Raw genomic sequence first — 13,243 nt, 5'->3', positions numbered from 1 at the left:
GATATAGGAATGGGTGCCGTCCGCCAACCCGATCCCGTTAGTCGCCTTTTACGACAAGCATAGTCGCCTTTTACGGCAAACATGGGTTGCTGAAGACCTATTCTACCCCGGAATCTTCACGGGTCGTTCTATTTAGAAGATCACCTCTCATTAAGTAACCATGCTTAGGTTAGCAGGTCTTCTTCTTGCCGTAAAAGGGGACTATGCTTGTCGTAAAAGGCGACCAACGGGATCGGGTTGTCAGGCTCGCTGACTTGGTTGATGTATGTCATCGGTTCCAATTGCGTGGAACGATGCGCATGATATTAATCACTGGATTGTCTGGTCCAGACTCGATTATTTACAGACCGCCGTCAAATAGCTGGAATATTGCTGAGTACGGCGTAAAACAACAAACCAACTACTTATGTATAACATTTCACAGTCACGATATGTCTGAAATAGTAGCGATGTGACTTTCAATTTCAACTCATTCATTTGCTCTCTCAATGTGGCAGATACACACGTCGCTTTCCATGGACAGGTAACGGAATATTTTCCTCCCAAACAGGGATGCATGTTACGAAGGTGTACGTGACAAAAGAACGATCTCGGTGGCGTTCTCTTTATCTTCAATTTAATGACGCTTCAATTGATTTTCCCTGCCGTGTTCACTTCCGTTACGTTAAAACATGTTTTGTTTGTTAAGTTTCCTCTGTACATAATAGGTTGCATTTGTTAGAGGTGGATAGATTGATATGACATGGAAAAAGGCAATAATTCATGCAGTGTCCTGCGCTTAAAAACATTCAGCTGACAGAGGGTTTCTGCTGATCAATTCACATGGCTATTGTGATTCATGACAGCTTTTAAAAGGGGCGTGGTTTTAGTCTATTAATTAAGAACTGGCAGACCAATGGACGTATGGCTATCTAACTACGTACGTCTTGTGTATTGTACTGTCGAACCTTACCAAAAGAAGACAAGAGGCGATACAACAAACACTCATACTCATCTCTGTCCTCACAAAGCAGGAAAATGCATTTAAATGTTTTTAACGTTGTCCTAGTTCTGACCTACGGAACATTCGGTTGGTGTGGCACTTGTTTCAACGCGTCTTCTGTTGTGGAGGTAGATGTGCTTATGGAACATTACGTATTTAGGAAAGTAAGGTCACCGTCTCTCTATTCCTGTGCATCGGAATGTCTGATGTCTTCAGTCTGCATGTCCTTCAACTTTGAAACCAGGACCCGCATCTGTGAACTCAACAGCAACAGCAGTGACCAGGTGGCCGTCACAGCACATCCAGGATTTCTCTTCAGTGACATCGATCACTGGCCGAAGGTATTTGCAATATTTCAGACATACAGAGATCCAATATCAAATAGATAACAGTAAAATATAGTTACCGCGTCTCTTTTGATGTGAGATTTATATCAACACGAGTCAATAATAGTATAAATGTCTGGGGCTTGCCGAAGAGGCTAAGCTTTTATCGACGATTGCTGATATATTTGATTCTCAATCAATCTTCGAACAAACTCGGTCTTATATGGTAACAAGCATGAAACACTCATATCCCCCGCCAATATCACATGTCCGGTTGTGTGCAATGTATTAGCTCCTGTGAACCATGTTCACTGGGCCTTTTTGTAAATGGCGTAATTGCAGCACTTAAAACAAGTTATTACTGGTGTTGTTTTGCCATCTGCAGTTTATGATATAATACGTAACTGTATTTGTAACTGAGTTATGTTATTACCTTATTAGGGAGTTCTTACTTTACCTAGAGATTAATGAGAGCAGGGGTCGCATTCACGCTGCTTGGAGAGATCCTGAAGTTTCTGCATGAAATGACTGCGTGAATGTGACAACCGTGTCCATGACACTCTTAGGGGAACATTTACACGAGCAATGAAGAACTTGCCAACAAGAAAGGAAATGTATACAATACTGTGAGATGACATTACATCACATAGCTGGACACTGTTCTCAATTGAAACTTGTTGAAACATATACAGCAATTCCAGTGAAGATTCTGGGGTAGAATAGGTCTTTAGCATCCAATGCTTACCGTGAAAGGCGACTATGCTTGTCGTAAAAGGCGACTAACGGGATCCGGTGGTCAGGCTCGCTGACTTATTTGATGCATGTCATCGATCCCAACTGAGCGGATCGATGTTCATTGTGTCAATCTCTGGATTGTCTGGTCCAGACTCGATTATTTACAGACCGCCGTCATATAATATAGCTGGAATATTGTTCAGTGCGGCGTAAATCAACGAACCAACCAGGATAGACTTGATATTCTGGCAGGTCTCTTTCACTGTAATCATTGATGTGTGTTTCTGTGAAACTCAAAACATCAAGCACACCAACAAACCTACACTGCGAGGAAGTAGGCTGGTTGGGTGCCACTGTTCATGTTACCACTAAACCACTTTGAGGAAACTGTTCATGTTACCACTAAACCGATCGATGTGAGGAAGTAGGCTGGTTCGGGTGCCCCTGTTCATGTTACCACTGAACCACTGTGAGGAAGTAAGCTGGTTCGGGTGCCACTGTTCATGTTACCGGTACCCACTGTGAGGAAGGAGGCTGCTTCGGGTGCCACTGTTCATGCTACCACCATGCACTGATGAAGAAGGCGGTTCGGGTGCCACTTGTAAATTGTGTTTTCACAATAATTCACCATATACCTTTACCAAGTTCCTTTGTCAAGTGGTTTACATATCAATTAGGTAATTATGGTAACGGTTCTCAGACAACCCTGCGTGGATGGTTTTTTTTGGTAGAATAAAAGTCACAAACTATCAAAGGCACCATGCAGTGTACCACTAGACCTATTTAGTTTGGATGAAATATTGTACGGTTTTCAAGATCTGTGTCAAGTTTGGTGTTTGTCAGTGTAAGTCAAAGTCGTTGCCATGGAAACTCGAAAAATATTATTTTCAGAAATCCCAAAGTATCAAAAGGCACCAGTTTTCCACTAGACCTATTTATGTGCCAAATTTGGTGATGAAATATTGTTCGGTTTTCAAGATCTTCTCCGGAAACGAGGACTACCGCCATTTTCAGTCTAAGTCAAAGTCGTTGCCATGGAAAAATTAAAAACAATTAAATATCCAAAACTATCAAAAGGCACAAGTTCACCACTAGACCTATCTATGTGCCAGGTTTGGTTAAGATATCTCTCCTGGTTTTTGTGTTCTGCTCCGGAAACAAAATGTGACGGTTGGACGGCACAGATTCCTATATCCCCCTTCCACTTCGGACCGTGAAGATCCTGGGTAGAATAGGTTTTCAGCAACCCATGCTTGTCGTAAGAGGGATCGGGTGGTCAGGCTCGCTGACTTGGTTGATGCATGTCATCGATCCCAATTGCGTGGATGGATGCGCGTGATATTAATCACTGGATTGTCTGGTCCAGACTCGATTATTTACAGACCGCCGTCATATAGCTGGAATATTGCTGAGTGCGGCGTTAAACAACAAACCAACCTATCACAATTTATTCCGTCAAACCAATATTGTAAGGACATTGTGACAAAAGCTTTCCTTTTCAGAACCCTGTGCACAATCTACACAATCAAACACATGTGTGCTGTGAATATTCGAATGGTTTGTTTGTGTGTTTGTTTAACGCCGCACTCTTGAGTCTGGACCAGACAATCCATTGATTGACATCATGAGCATCGATCCACTCATTTGGGAACGATGACCTGTATCAACCTGACCACCCGATCCCGATAGTCGCCTTTTACGACAAGCAAAGTCACCTTTTACGGCAAGCATGGGTTGCTGAAGACCTATCTACCCCGGAATCTTAACGGGGCTCCTGGGATGTGAATACAACTGGTTGTCAGCAGAATCGTGCGCGTGACTTGGCATACCAGCCTGCAAGACAAATGATCAATTAGCCAGTAGAACCTCATTACAGAGTTCAATATCTCTTAACAACTCTAAAATCAATGTATGACTTGGACGCAAGGACGCCTATCATGAAACGGAAACTTTCATAACATGTTTCATTCTTTTGTTGTTCGATGTAGACCAAGAGTGGGTGAGGAAGACCTTCAACGGAAGTTGGCATTCTATGAAATTCTTTTTTGAGCAAATGCGATAAGTGGTGGATAATGATCTCAGAGTCAGTTGCTGTTAAGTGTCTGTTTGTACGCAACCTCAAAAGCTATTTGTCGTTAATGGGTTTATGACAGTGTGTGGCCATAAGAGTGTGTTCTGGATTTCTATTGAAATTCCTGGCAGTACCATACAGTATAGATCGTGGAACGAAGCCAATGTTTATCACAATCAGTGATTTAATTATAGATTGCATATTTACTCTGTGTGACCAGGTATACTGCCTGTTTTTCAGCTGAAATCAATGACATTGATTGTTGCTTGTGCTATCATATAACATATGATTCTTCTCCAAGGTTGTTTGATCGGGGTTACAAGCATTCTAGACCTAAGTAAAACTTTCAAAAGTTTTAGCGTAGACATGTGGAGGACATTTCTACATTGTGATCAGGATTCAGTGCAACTCTCTATTTTGACCTGTACCCGTGTTTGTTAAGGTGAACACTTGACTTACCACTGCATGTGTTTGTGACTGGTGCCACCGATTGGGCAGAATATACTCACCTTTTCTCGAACAACTGATAGTTATTCATAATAACATGCTTAATATATAGTCGGAACCGTACAATGGACTCTATATTTAGAGTTTTCGTATGACTCTGGAAAAGTTTTTATCCATTTTATGCAAACATGTCGTGCGGTGGATATGTCTGCAGTGAGAGCAAAGAAACCAATTCTTATAAGTATTTCAACTAAAATATATGCTTGACATTGTCTGGACAACATGTTCAAAGTCGGTCACTGCTTCAAGACTTAATGTGGCTTTCACAACATCCAGGATACCACGAATAAACGTCATGTGATATATCTGTTCAAACCCGCTTGATCACTCACGCAGCTTACACTTTATATCTACTAATAACAAATACGCTATTAAGAGTTCAGCAATACAGTATTGTTGAGAAATGTGCTGCTGTGTTTCGAAATATCCTATTGGTGGTCCGAAATACGCTGTTGATGTTCAGGAATATTCTATTGATTCAAGTTTGGACGTGCCCTCTGCATCGTACCCACAATTCGCCAGTCTTGTTCACTGAGATACTGTCTCGAAGGGATTTTTAAGCGTGTGCTGAGGTCAGTTGCATCAGTGATTGTGAGTTCCCCAACAGGAGGACACACTTCAGCTTCTGTGGGCAGGTGCAGCCAGCACGTAAAATTTCATTCTGATTACTAGCAGATGTTGCGTTGAGATGCAACGGAATGGTCTTGCTTATGTACACCTCACAACCCAGTGAGGTGGTCTAACTTTGGTTGCTGGTGGTTTGTAGCCTATTTTTAATTGATATTATTATTCTATGTACTTAATGGTGTTTTGAATTTCATCTGGTTTGTTTTATTGTTTAATTGTGATATTTACCCTACCATTTTACTGTCCTTTGTTGACAGGAATATCGAAATTATTATCTTGTTCTCATCGCGATATGGCTGCAATATTGCCGATGCGATGAAACATTTAACTCACTCACTCACTCACTATGTACACCTCAACGAAAGCTACAATCAACTCATTAGATCTCATATTTTCTGTCGGTAGTAGACATCAATTCTTAGTATATCATCAAAATGGAATTTCTACTGCATTTGGTTATGGAAAGCCAAGATATATATACTCAACCGCAAACGTAACGTCACCTTGGGTAGATATATGAGAAACCTTATTTGGCCAAACACTGTAAACTTACTTTGAGACATATTAAAAAGTGTCAAATATTCTAAAACTGAAACACAACACTAGTATCTGAGGAAATGGCATCACAAGTGTGTCAGCCATGTGCATTGATGACTGCCGTGCAACGGCGATACAAGGAATGGATGAGGCAGTTGATGAAGGCCATAGGCACTTGAGTCCACAATTTCAGTTCAGCTGCAGTTGTCGGACGTCATTCAGCCGTCTTTGAATCTCGTCCCACAGGTGCTCAATGGGATTTAAATCAGTACTGAGGGCAGGCCACTGCATGGTTCTTATGTCACTCTGCTTGAGGAAGTCTCTTGATGCTCTCGCAGTGTGGGCACAGGCGTTATCATGCTGAAACTCGTGGTTGCGGTGACGTACCAAATCAGGCATGGCGTGTGGTCTCAAGACTTGATCAATATACCGAGCTGCTGTGACACCATTGCCTTTCCCTGGACCGATCTTCTGGAAGAGCACAGGACCGAACCTCTGTGCAAGACCAATTCCACCATGATGCTCGGACCACTACACGAGTCTCTCTCAACAACACAAGCATCCAAGTAACGTTCCACACGGTGTCGCCAGACTCTCTCTCTCTGCCATCTGCTGTTGAGATACAGTAACGACTCTCGTCTGAGAAGAGGAGGACTCTTCTCCACTGCTGGTGGCGCCAATGCTGGTGTTGTGTTGCCCACTGAAGAAGGTCCCGGCGATGATGTGGTGCAAGAATGGGTCCTCGGTGTGGCCTGTGACAGTGGAGGTGTCTGCTCGTCAATCGTCGACGCACGGTGTCCGCACTAATGTGTCGCTGGTGTGTCCCCATGGTCTGTCGAGCAGTTTCCGCAGCAGTAACAAAGCGATCTTGAAGATGCTGTCGCACAAACTGACGATCCTGACGTCATGTGGTGACCTTTGGTTTTCCACTAGGTGGTCAGTCATCTGTGGTGTCGGTGGGCAGGTACCGTTGCTGGAGCCTGTATATGTCCTTACGTGGAATATTGCTGACTGCGGCGTTCAACAACAAACAAACAACATTCACAAGGGGCCTAGTTACTGCAGAACCCTAAACTGCAGGGCCCCTTTAGCAAGGAAACTTATCACACAGATACTGGTATGTTAATATTCACCCCCGTCAAAGTAAACCCATAAAGGTTTTAGGGTAAAAATACTTTTCCTCATTTAGTCTCTCGCCGGTGCCTGTTCAGCGACGTCTTGCGGCCAGAAAGCGTGTCATCTTGATCGACTTGGTCGTACAGCATGCGTGCGGGGTAAGTTTCATCGCTATTCATAAAAGATGATATTAACCTCCAATCTTTTTGTCATGGTTATTTCGATTAAGGTGCCAGGTATGTATCTTATTTCAAAAAGTAATATTCAACAAAGAAAAATACACTGATCATTCATGGACAGTTTGAAAAAGAACAACTATTACTCATTTGTTAAGATTCCCGCATGCAACATTAATTTGTATTAAACTAAAAAATTGTTTTCTTCGACACCAACAAACCAACAAATCAGGACAAGGTCTGGCTAATGAGTGACCTAATTCCGTTCAACAGCTGTATCGAACGTACAAGGCCTGATGGAATATTAAAATGGATGGTTGGTTGGTTTGTTGTTTAACGCCGCACTCAGCAATATTCCAGCTATATGACGGCGGTTTGTAAGTAATCGAGTCTGGACCAGACAATCCATGCAATTGGGATACCATGACATGTATCAACCAAGTCAGCGAGCCTGACCATCCGATCCCGTTAGTCGCCTTTTACGACAAGCATAGTCGCCTTTTACGGCAAGTATGGGTTGCTGAAGACCTATTCTACCCCGGAATCTTCACGGGTTCTCAGCAACCCATGCTTGCCGTAAAAGGCGACTATGCTTTTTGTAAGAGGCGACTAAAGGGATCGGGTGGTCAGGCTCGCTGATTTGGTTGATCGATGCTCATGTTATCAATCACTAGATTGTCTGGTCCATACTCGATTATTTACAGACCGCCGTCATATAGCTGGAATATTACAGAGTGCGGCGTAAAACAACAAACCAAAACGAAAACGAGTAGGGTCAACATTGATCCGAGGAATGTGATTGAATTTCAAATTGTCAAGTGTTACTTATTTTGAAGAGTTCCGGGGATGCGATGAACCACCGACTCTGACCAACGGGACGAGAAAGTATGACGGTGTATACCTGGGAGCTGTAACAACATACACGTGTTTACCTGACTTCCTCATGTGCCGCAACAGCAGCAGTGTTTGCAAAGCAAGTAGAAAATGGAGCGGTTGTGTCGGTCCTTGTCATAGATACAGATGGGACAACCCTGTAAGGATGCTTGTGTTTCAATGTTTTAATTCTTGCCACAAAAATGACATCGATGCAAGGTGTTGCTTTAAAGCAATCAGGCTCCTAGTTTTAAATAAAAAAATAGTATCGACACTAGCTGAATTTCTTATGATCCAAATCACAGTCCCCCTCCCCCCAAAAAACATTTGTCAAATGGTCGGTCCCTACTGAAGCCTTTAAGGTCCATTTGTTTTTTATATATATTTCGATAGTTTTTGAATTTTAACTTCTGTGTATCTTGAAATTTCAACTAAGTATCTTGAAATTTCAACTTCTGTATCTTAAAATTTCAAGATAGTACATGTATCTTGAAATTTCAACTTAGTTTCTAGATATTTGAAGATAATATCTTGAAATTTCAACTAAGTATCTTGAAATTTCAAGATAGTATCGAATTTTTTTTAAAAACACATGGCCCGGGCTTCCGTATATCCCTTAATATTGTATTGTTATTTTTCACATCTGTAGGACGGGACCAGACTGACCCTGCCGTGCAAGCATGTGAGCAGATTCAAACTCTCCCTGTACATCACACCAACTGCTGCCACAAGGTTACAGTAACACACAACTTGGGGATACAAAATTATATGATGCTTCAGCGTTACAACTTTGACAAAGATCGATAGTTGGGAAGAAAAATTATATGATGCTTCAGCGTTACAACTTTGACAAAGATCGATAGTTGGGAAGAAAAATTATATGATGCTTCAGCGTTACTGCTTTGACAAAGATCGATAGTTGGGAAGAAAAAATTATATGATGCTTCAGCGTTACTACTTTGACAAAGATCGATAGTTGGGAAGAAAAAAATATATGATGCTTCAGCGTTACAACTTTGACAAAGATCGATGGTTGGGAAGAAAAAATTATATGATGCTTCAGCGTTACAACTTTGACAAAAATCGATAGTTGGGAAGAAAAAATTATATGATGCTTCAGCGTTACTACTTTGGGAAACAACATTGTTGTAATATTGTCTTTGGCAGCGGAGTTCAGTGACCATTTTTATTCCTTGAACAATCTTGATTGTTCATTGGGGGTTCTTGAGAATAAAATTTTAAATCTATCTGTAAAATTGGAAGGTAAACATCAAATCGAAATGGTTAGTACAAAATAAGATGCCTTCATAAGAGGAACATTCATGCCTAATCAATTTGATCACTCAAGCAGTTTTAGAGCAGAGGTTTTTATATAAGGGCAGAGTATAGGGTTTCTTGGATTCAAAGGATCGTGTACAGTTTAAGTCGTCCCTCCCAAGAAAAGCGACCTCTCCTTAATTTGTTTGTTTGTTTGTTGTTTAACGGTGGTTTGTTGTTTGACGCCGCATTCAGCATTATTCCAGCTAATATTAGGCGGCGGTCTGTAAATAATCGAGTCTGGACCAGACAATCCAGTGATTGATATCATGAACATCGATCAACGCAATTGGGATCGATGACATGCATCAACCAAGTCAGCGAGCCTGACCACCCGATCCCGTTAATCGCCATTTACGACAAGCATGGGTTGCTGAAGACCTATTCTACCCCGGATCTTCACATTCAGCTATTTGGCAGCGATCTGAAAGTAATATGATCCAGTAATTTTATATCATGATGACATGCATCAACTAAGTCAGCGAGCCTAGCCACCCAATCAGCGTGGTATTAAACAACAAACAATCAAGCAATATGTGATTAAGCATTCTAACAGTAAACAAATTAAAGCTTCATGACTAACTCATTTGGTGATTTAATGTTTTGATAACCAACCCATTTTGTATTTTCAGTATAACAGTGTCTGTGCGCGCACACGCGGATTTGTTGTGTCACTATGAATTCCGAATGGATGTCAACGCCACGGTGATCAACACACGTGTTGCTGGTGCATGGGGGGCAGAAATAAGGTTGACACATGTTCAGCTGGCATTGGGAGTTCAGTCTGTGACGGAAATAACACTGGAGGAAGGAATTTACAGAGTACGTTACTTAAGGATCAATGTCAATATTTCACGGGTATGTCTCCTCTTCGTACTTCCACCACAGACCCGTGAAGATCCGGGCTAGAATAGGTCTTCAGCAACCCATGCTTGCCATAAAAGGCGACTATGCTTGTCGTAAAAGGCGACAAACGGGATCGGGTGGTCAGGCTCGCTGACTTGGTTGATGCATGTCATCGATCCCAATAGCGTGGATCGATGCTCATGATATTAATCACTGGATTGTCTGGTCCAGACTCGATTATTTACAGACCGCCGTCATATAGCTGAAATATTGCTGATTGCGGCGTTAAACACACAAACCAACCAACAGATAAGATGACCAAGTCAGCGGTGCATGACCACCCGATCCCGTTATAGACCTATTCTACCACGGGTCTTCACGGGGTGACAAGCATGGATTGCCTAGGACCTATTCTACCCCGGATCTTCACGGGGAGACAAGCATGGGTTGCCTAGGACCTATTCTACCCCGGACCTTCACGGGGAGACAAGCATGGGTTGCCGAAGACCTATTCTACCCAAGTTCTTCACGGGGTGACAAGAATGGGTTGCCGAAAACCTATTCTACCCCGGACCTTCAGGGGTCTTTAAAATGTGTAGGGCACATACAAGACTTCGCACATTTTGCACAAGCTAAAGGCCATGAAACACTTCCGTTTGTGCGATTGATCTGAGCACCCATTGTTTTCCAACGCTGGACCTTAGCAGATGCTTGATTTGTTGGTTTAAAAAGTAGGGACTGCGCCGGAAGTGGTCACATATTCTCACGCATACTGGAGGAGCTTAATGTATATGCAAACCCGTGAAGTATTGACGATGCGATAAGTTTGGTGATTTTCTTAACTTTGAATCTTACTTGGTACATCAATTCCATCAATAATAGATGCGTTTTACCGAGGTGTTTCATAAGATCAAATCATATTTGAAAAGAAAGCAGCGAAACCCTATTACTTTGAATTCAGTAACTCGCTTGAACAGATTTTACGTTCCTGTGCTAGGACTCTATATTCGTCAAAACCCAGTTTGTTTGTTTGTTTGTTTGTTTGTTTAACGCCGCATTCCAGCTGTATGACGGCGGTCTGTAAATAATCGCATCTGGACCATATAATCCGGTGATTGACATCATGGGTATCGCTCCACGCAATTGGGATACGATGACATGCATCAACGAAGTCAGCGAGCCAGACCACCCGATCCCGTTTGTCGCATCGTCGCCTTTTACGGCAAGCATAGGGCTGAAATAATGCCGATGCGACGTTAAATTTTCACTTACTCACTCACTCACTCACTTCAGACAAACATAGGTTGCTGGGGGTATATACTTACCCGTGATCCCATCGGGTATTTGAGTGAGTGAGTATGGTATTATACCGCTTTTAGCAATATTCCAGCAATATCACGGCAGGGGAACACCAGAAATGGGCTTCACACATTGTACCCATGTGGGACTTCGAACCCGGGTTTTTAGCGTGACGAGCGAACGCCCCTCGGGTATTTGAAATCAACTTGAATGCAATCATGAATAATGACAGGACACACTCATTGAATAATCTGCATATTTTACACATTTAAGCTTTCAGTGGATGGAAAAGGCATCTACAACTTCACAGGAAGATTCCCTGACATCTTACCGCAAAATGTTAAGGTTGACGGTGCCGTTCTCATTGAATCAGCAGAAATAACATTATGACATTGTGTCTCCTGCATCGTGTGAATTGAACGGATCAAGAAGACTCTTGGCCAGCTCATGATAACTTTTCAAATGGAAGCCTTTTCTCTGATGGGGCAAAATTATGTATGTGCAAGTCAGCGTGTCATGTCATGTCGTTAAGCATGTGCAGCAGTTCCATTGGTGTGAAACCAATTACAATCTCCAAATAGCACTCACCATGACCTTGACTAGCACCCGTTTAGAAAATTCTAATATCTCTGGCTTGACCTGCAATATTCAGAATTCGACGCAGTGTTTCATGCAGGTGCCCCTTCCTATGTGCTATTATCAATTGGCTTAAACACTACGTGTGCAAACATACCAGTAAAGACAAGTTACGAGTGTAAAAGACAGCTACAAACATTTCCCCGATCATTAAAAAATATCTACTGAGAATCCGCCTTGAATTTGTGACAATTTTGGTTAGTGATAACCTGCTCTTGCATCATACATCATTGTTCCCATAGTGTTTCCATCGACAAATCGTTCATCATCATGCGGTCTAACGGTAGGATGTTTTTTTGCTAAACTCCTTCTCATCGTACTTAAACGTTTTACATTTTCGACCATCCAAATTGTAATTTCAATATGAGAACCATATAAAACACTTTTCCCTAAACACTAAAAATTATATTATAAAAAGCGTTATAATTACAATCGCAGTACATTGAGATTATAGATATTTTTCTTTTTGACAGCGATATATTACTGATGCGACATATCTTGTAATTCACTCCAACAGAGTCAAACCTCATACCATGCTTGCCGTAAAAGGTGACTAACGGGATCGGGTGGTAAGGCTGGTCAGGCTCGCTGACTTGGTTGATGCATGTCATCGTATCCCAATTGCGTGGATCGATGCTCATGATGTCAATCACTGGATTTTCTGGTCCAGACTCGATTATTTTTACAGACCGCTTTCCTACAGCTTGAATATTGCTGAGTGCGGCGTTAAACAACAAACGAACCAACTAACCAACCTTCTGGTTTGAGGGTTCCACCTGGGATACCTCATGTCTCTACGTCAGCAGCTGAGCAAGCTCTGTATAGTAGCACCAGGGTGATCTACGGAGACCTGTGTCAAGTGTGTTAAGAGATATCTGTATTAAAAAAAACCTTAGTAAATTCTGTTAATATGTAATGCAAATTGTAAAATGTTCTGGTTAACCACATATCTGCTATTATAATGCGTATTTTGCTGTCATTTTGTACCTCACATGCCGATGATCTCGGCCTGAGTGTAATAACGTTCTGTTCTGTTCTGTTGCTTATAAATACACGTGTGTGTGTGTGTGTGTGCGTGCCGAAATCGTTTCCGGAGCATAACTCAGAAACCGTTAAATATTTCTCCACGAAACTTTGCATGTCTATCAGACTCATGCTGAACTGGTGCCTTTTGCTATTTAGGAATTTTATAAAT

General features: G+C 42.0%; 1 protein-coding gene across 1 annotated transcript; it reads left to right on the top strand.

Moving 5' to 3' along the window:
- The first annotated feature begins 1,017 nt into the window (after positions 1–1,017).
- LOC139457870 (uncharacterized) lies at positions 1,018–11,802 on the top strand. The gene is made up of 6 exons (XM_071239219.1): positions 1,018–1,323; positions 6,975–7,059; positions 7,914–8,110; positions 8,600–8,682; positions 9,900–10,089; positions 11,686–11,802. Exons 1-6 carry the CDS (start codon positions 1,018–1,020, stop codon positions 11,800–11,802), a joined length of 978 nt encoding a protein of 325 aa, XP_071095320.1.
- Positions 11,803–13,243: the final 1,441 nt, after the last annotated feature.

This window comes from Haliotis cracherodii, unplaced genomic scaffold (assembly GCF_022045235.1).
Source record: "Haliotis cracherodii isolate W230 unplaced genomic scaffold, xgHalCrac1.p SCAF_12, whole genome shotgun sequence".
Taxonomy (NCBI): Eukaryota; Metazoa; Mollusca; class Gastropoda; order Lepetellida; family Haliotidae; genus Haliotis; species Haliotis cracherodii.
Note: the sequence above shows the minus strand (reverse complement) of the source record. Positions and strands in the feature narration are given on the sequence as shown.

Coding starts and splice junctions, on each gene's coding strand:
- LOC139457870 (XM_071239219.1), top strand. CDS start 1,018: ATGCATTTAAATGTTTTTAACGTTGTCCTAGTTCTGACCTACGGAACA. Junction 1,324..6,974: donor ACATCGATCACTGGCCGAAG/GTATTTGCAATA, acceptor TTCCTCATTTAG/TCTCTCGCCGGTGCCTGTTC. Junction 8,111..8,599: donor GATACAGATGGGACAACCCT/GTAAGGATGCTT, acceptor TCACATCTGTAG/GACGGGACCAGACTGACCCT.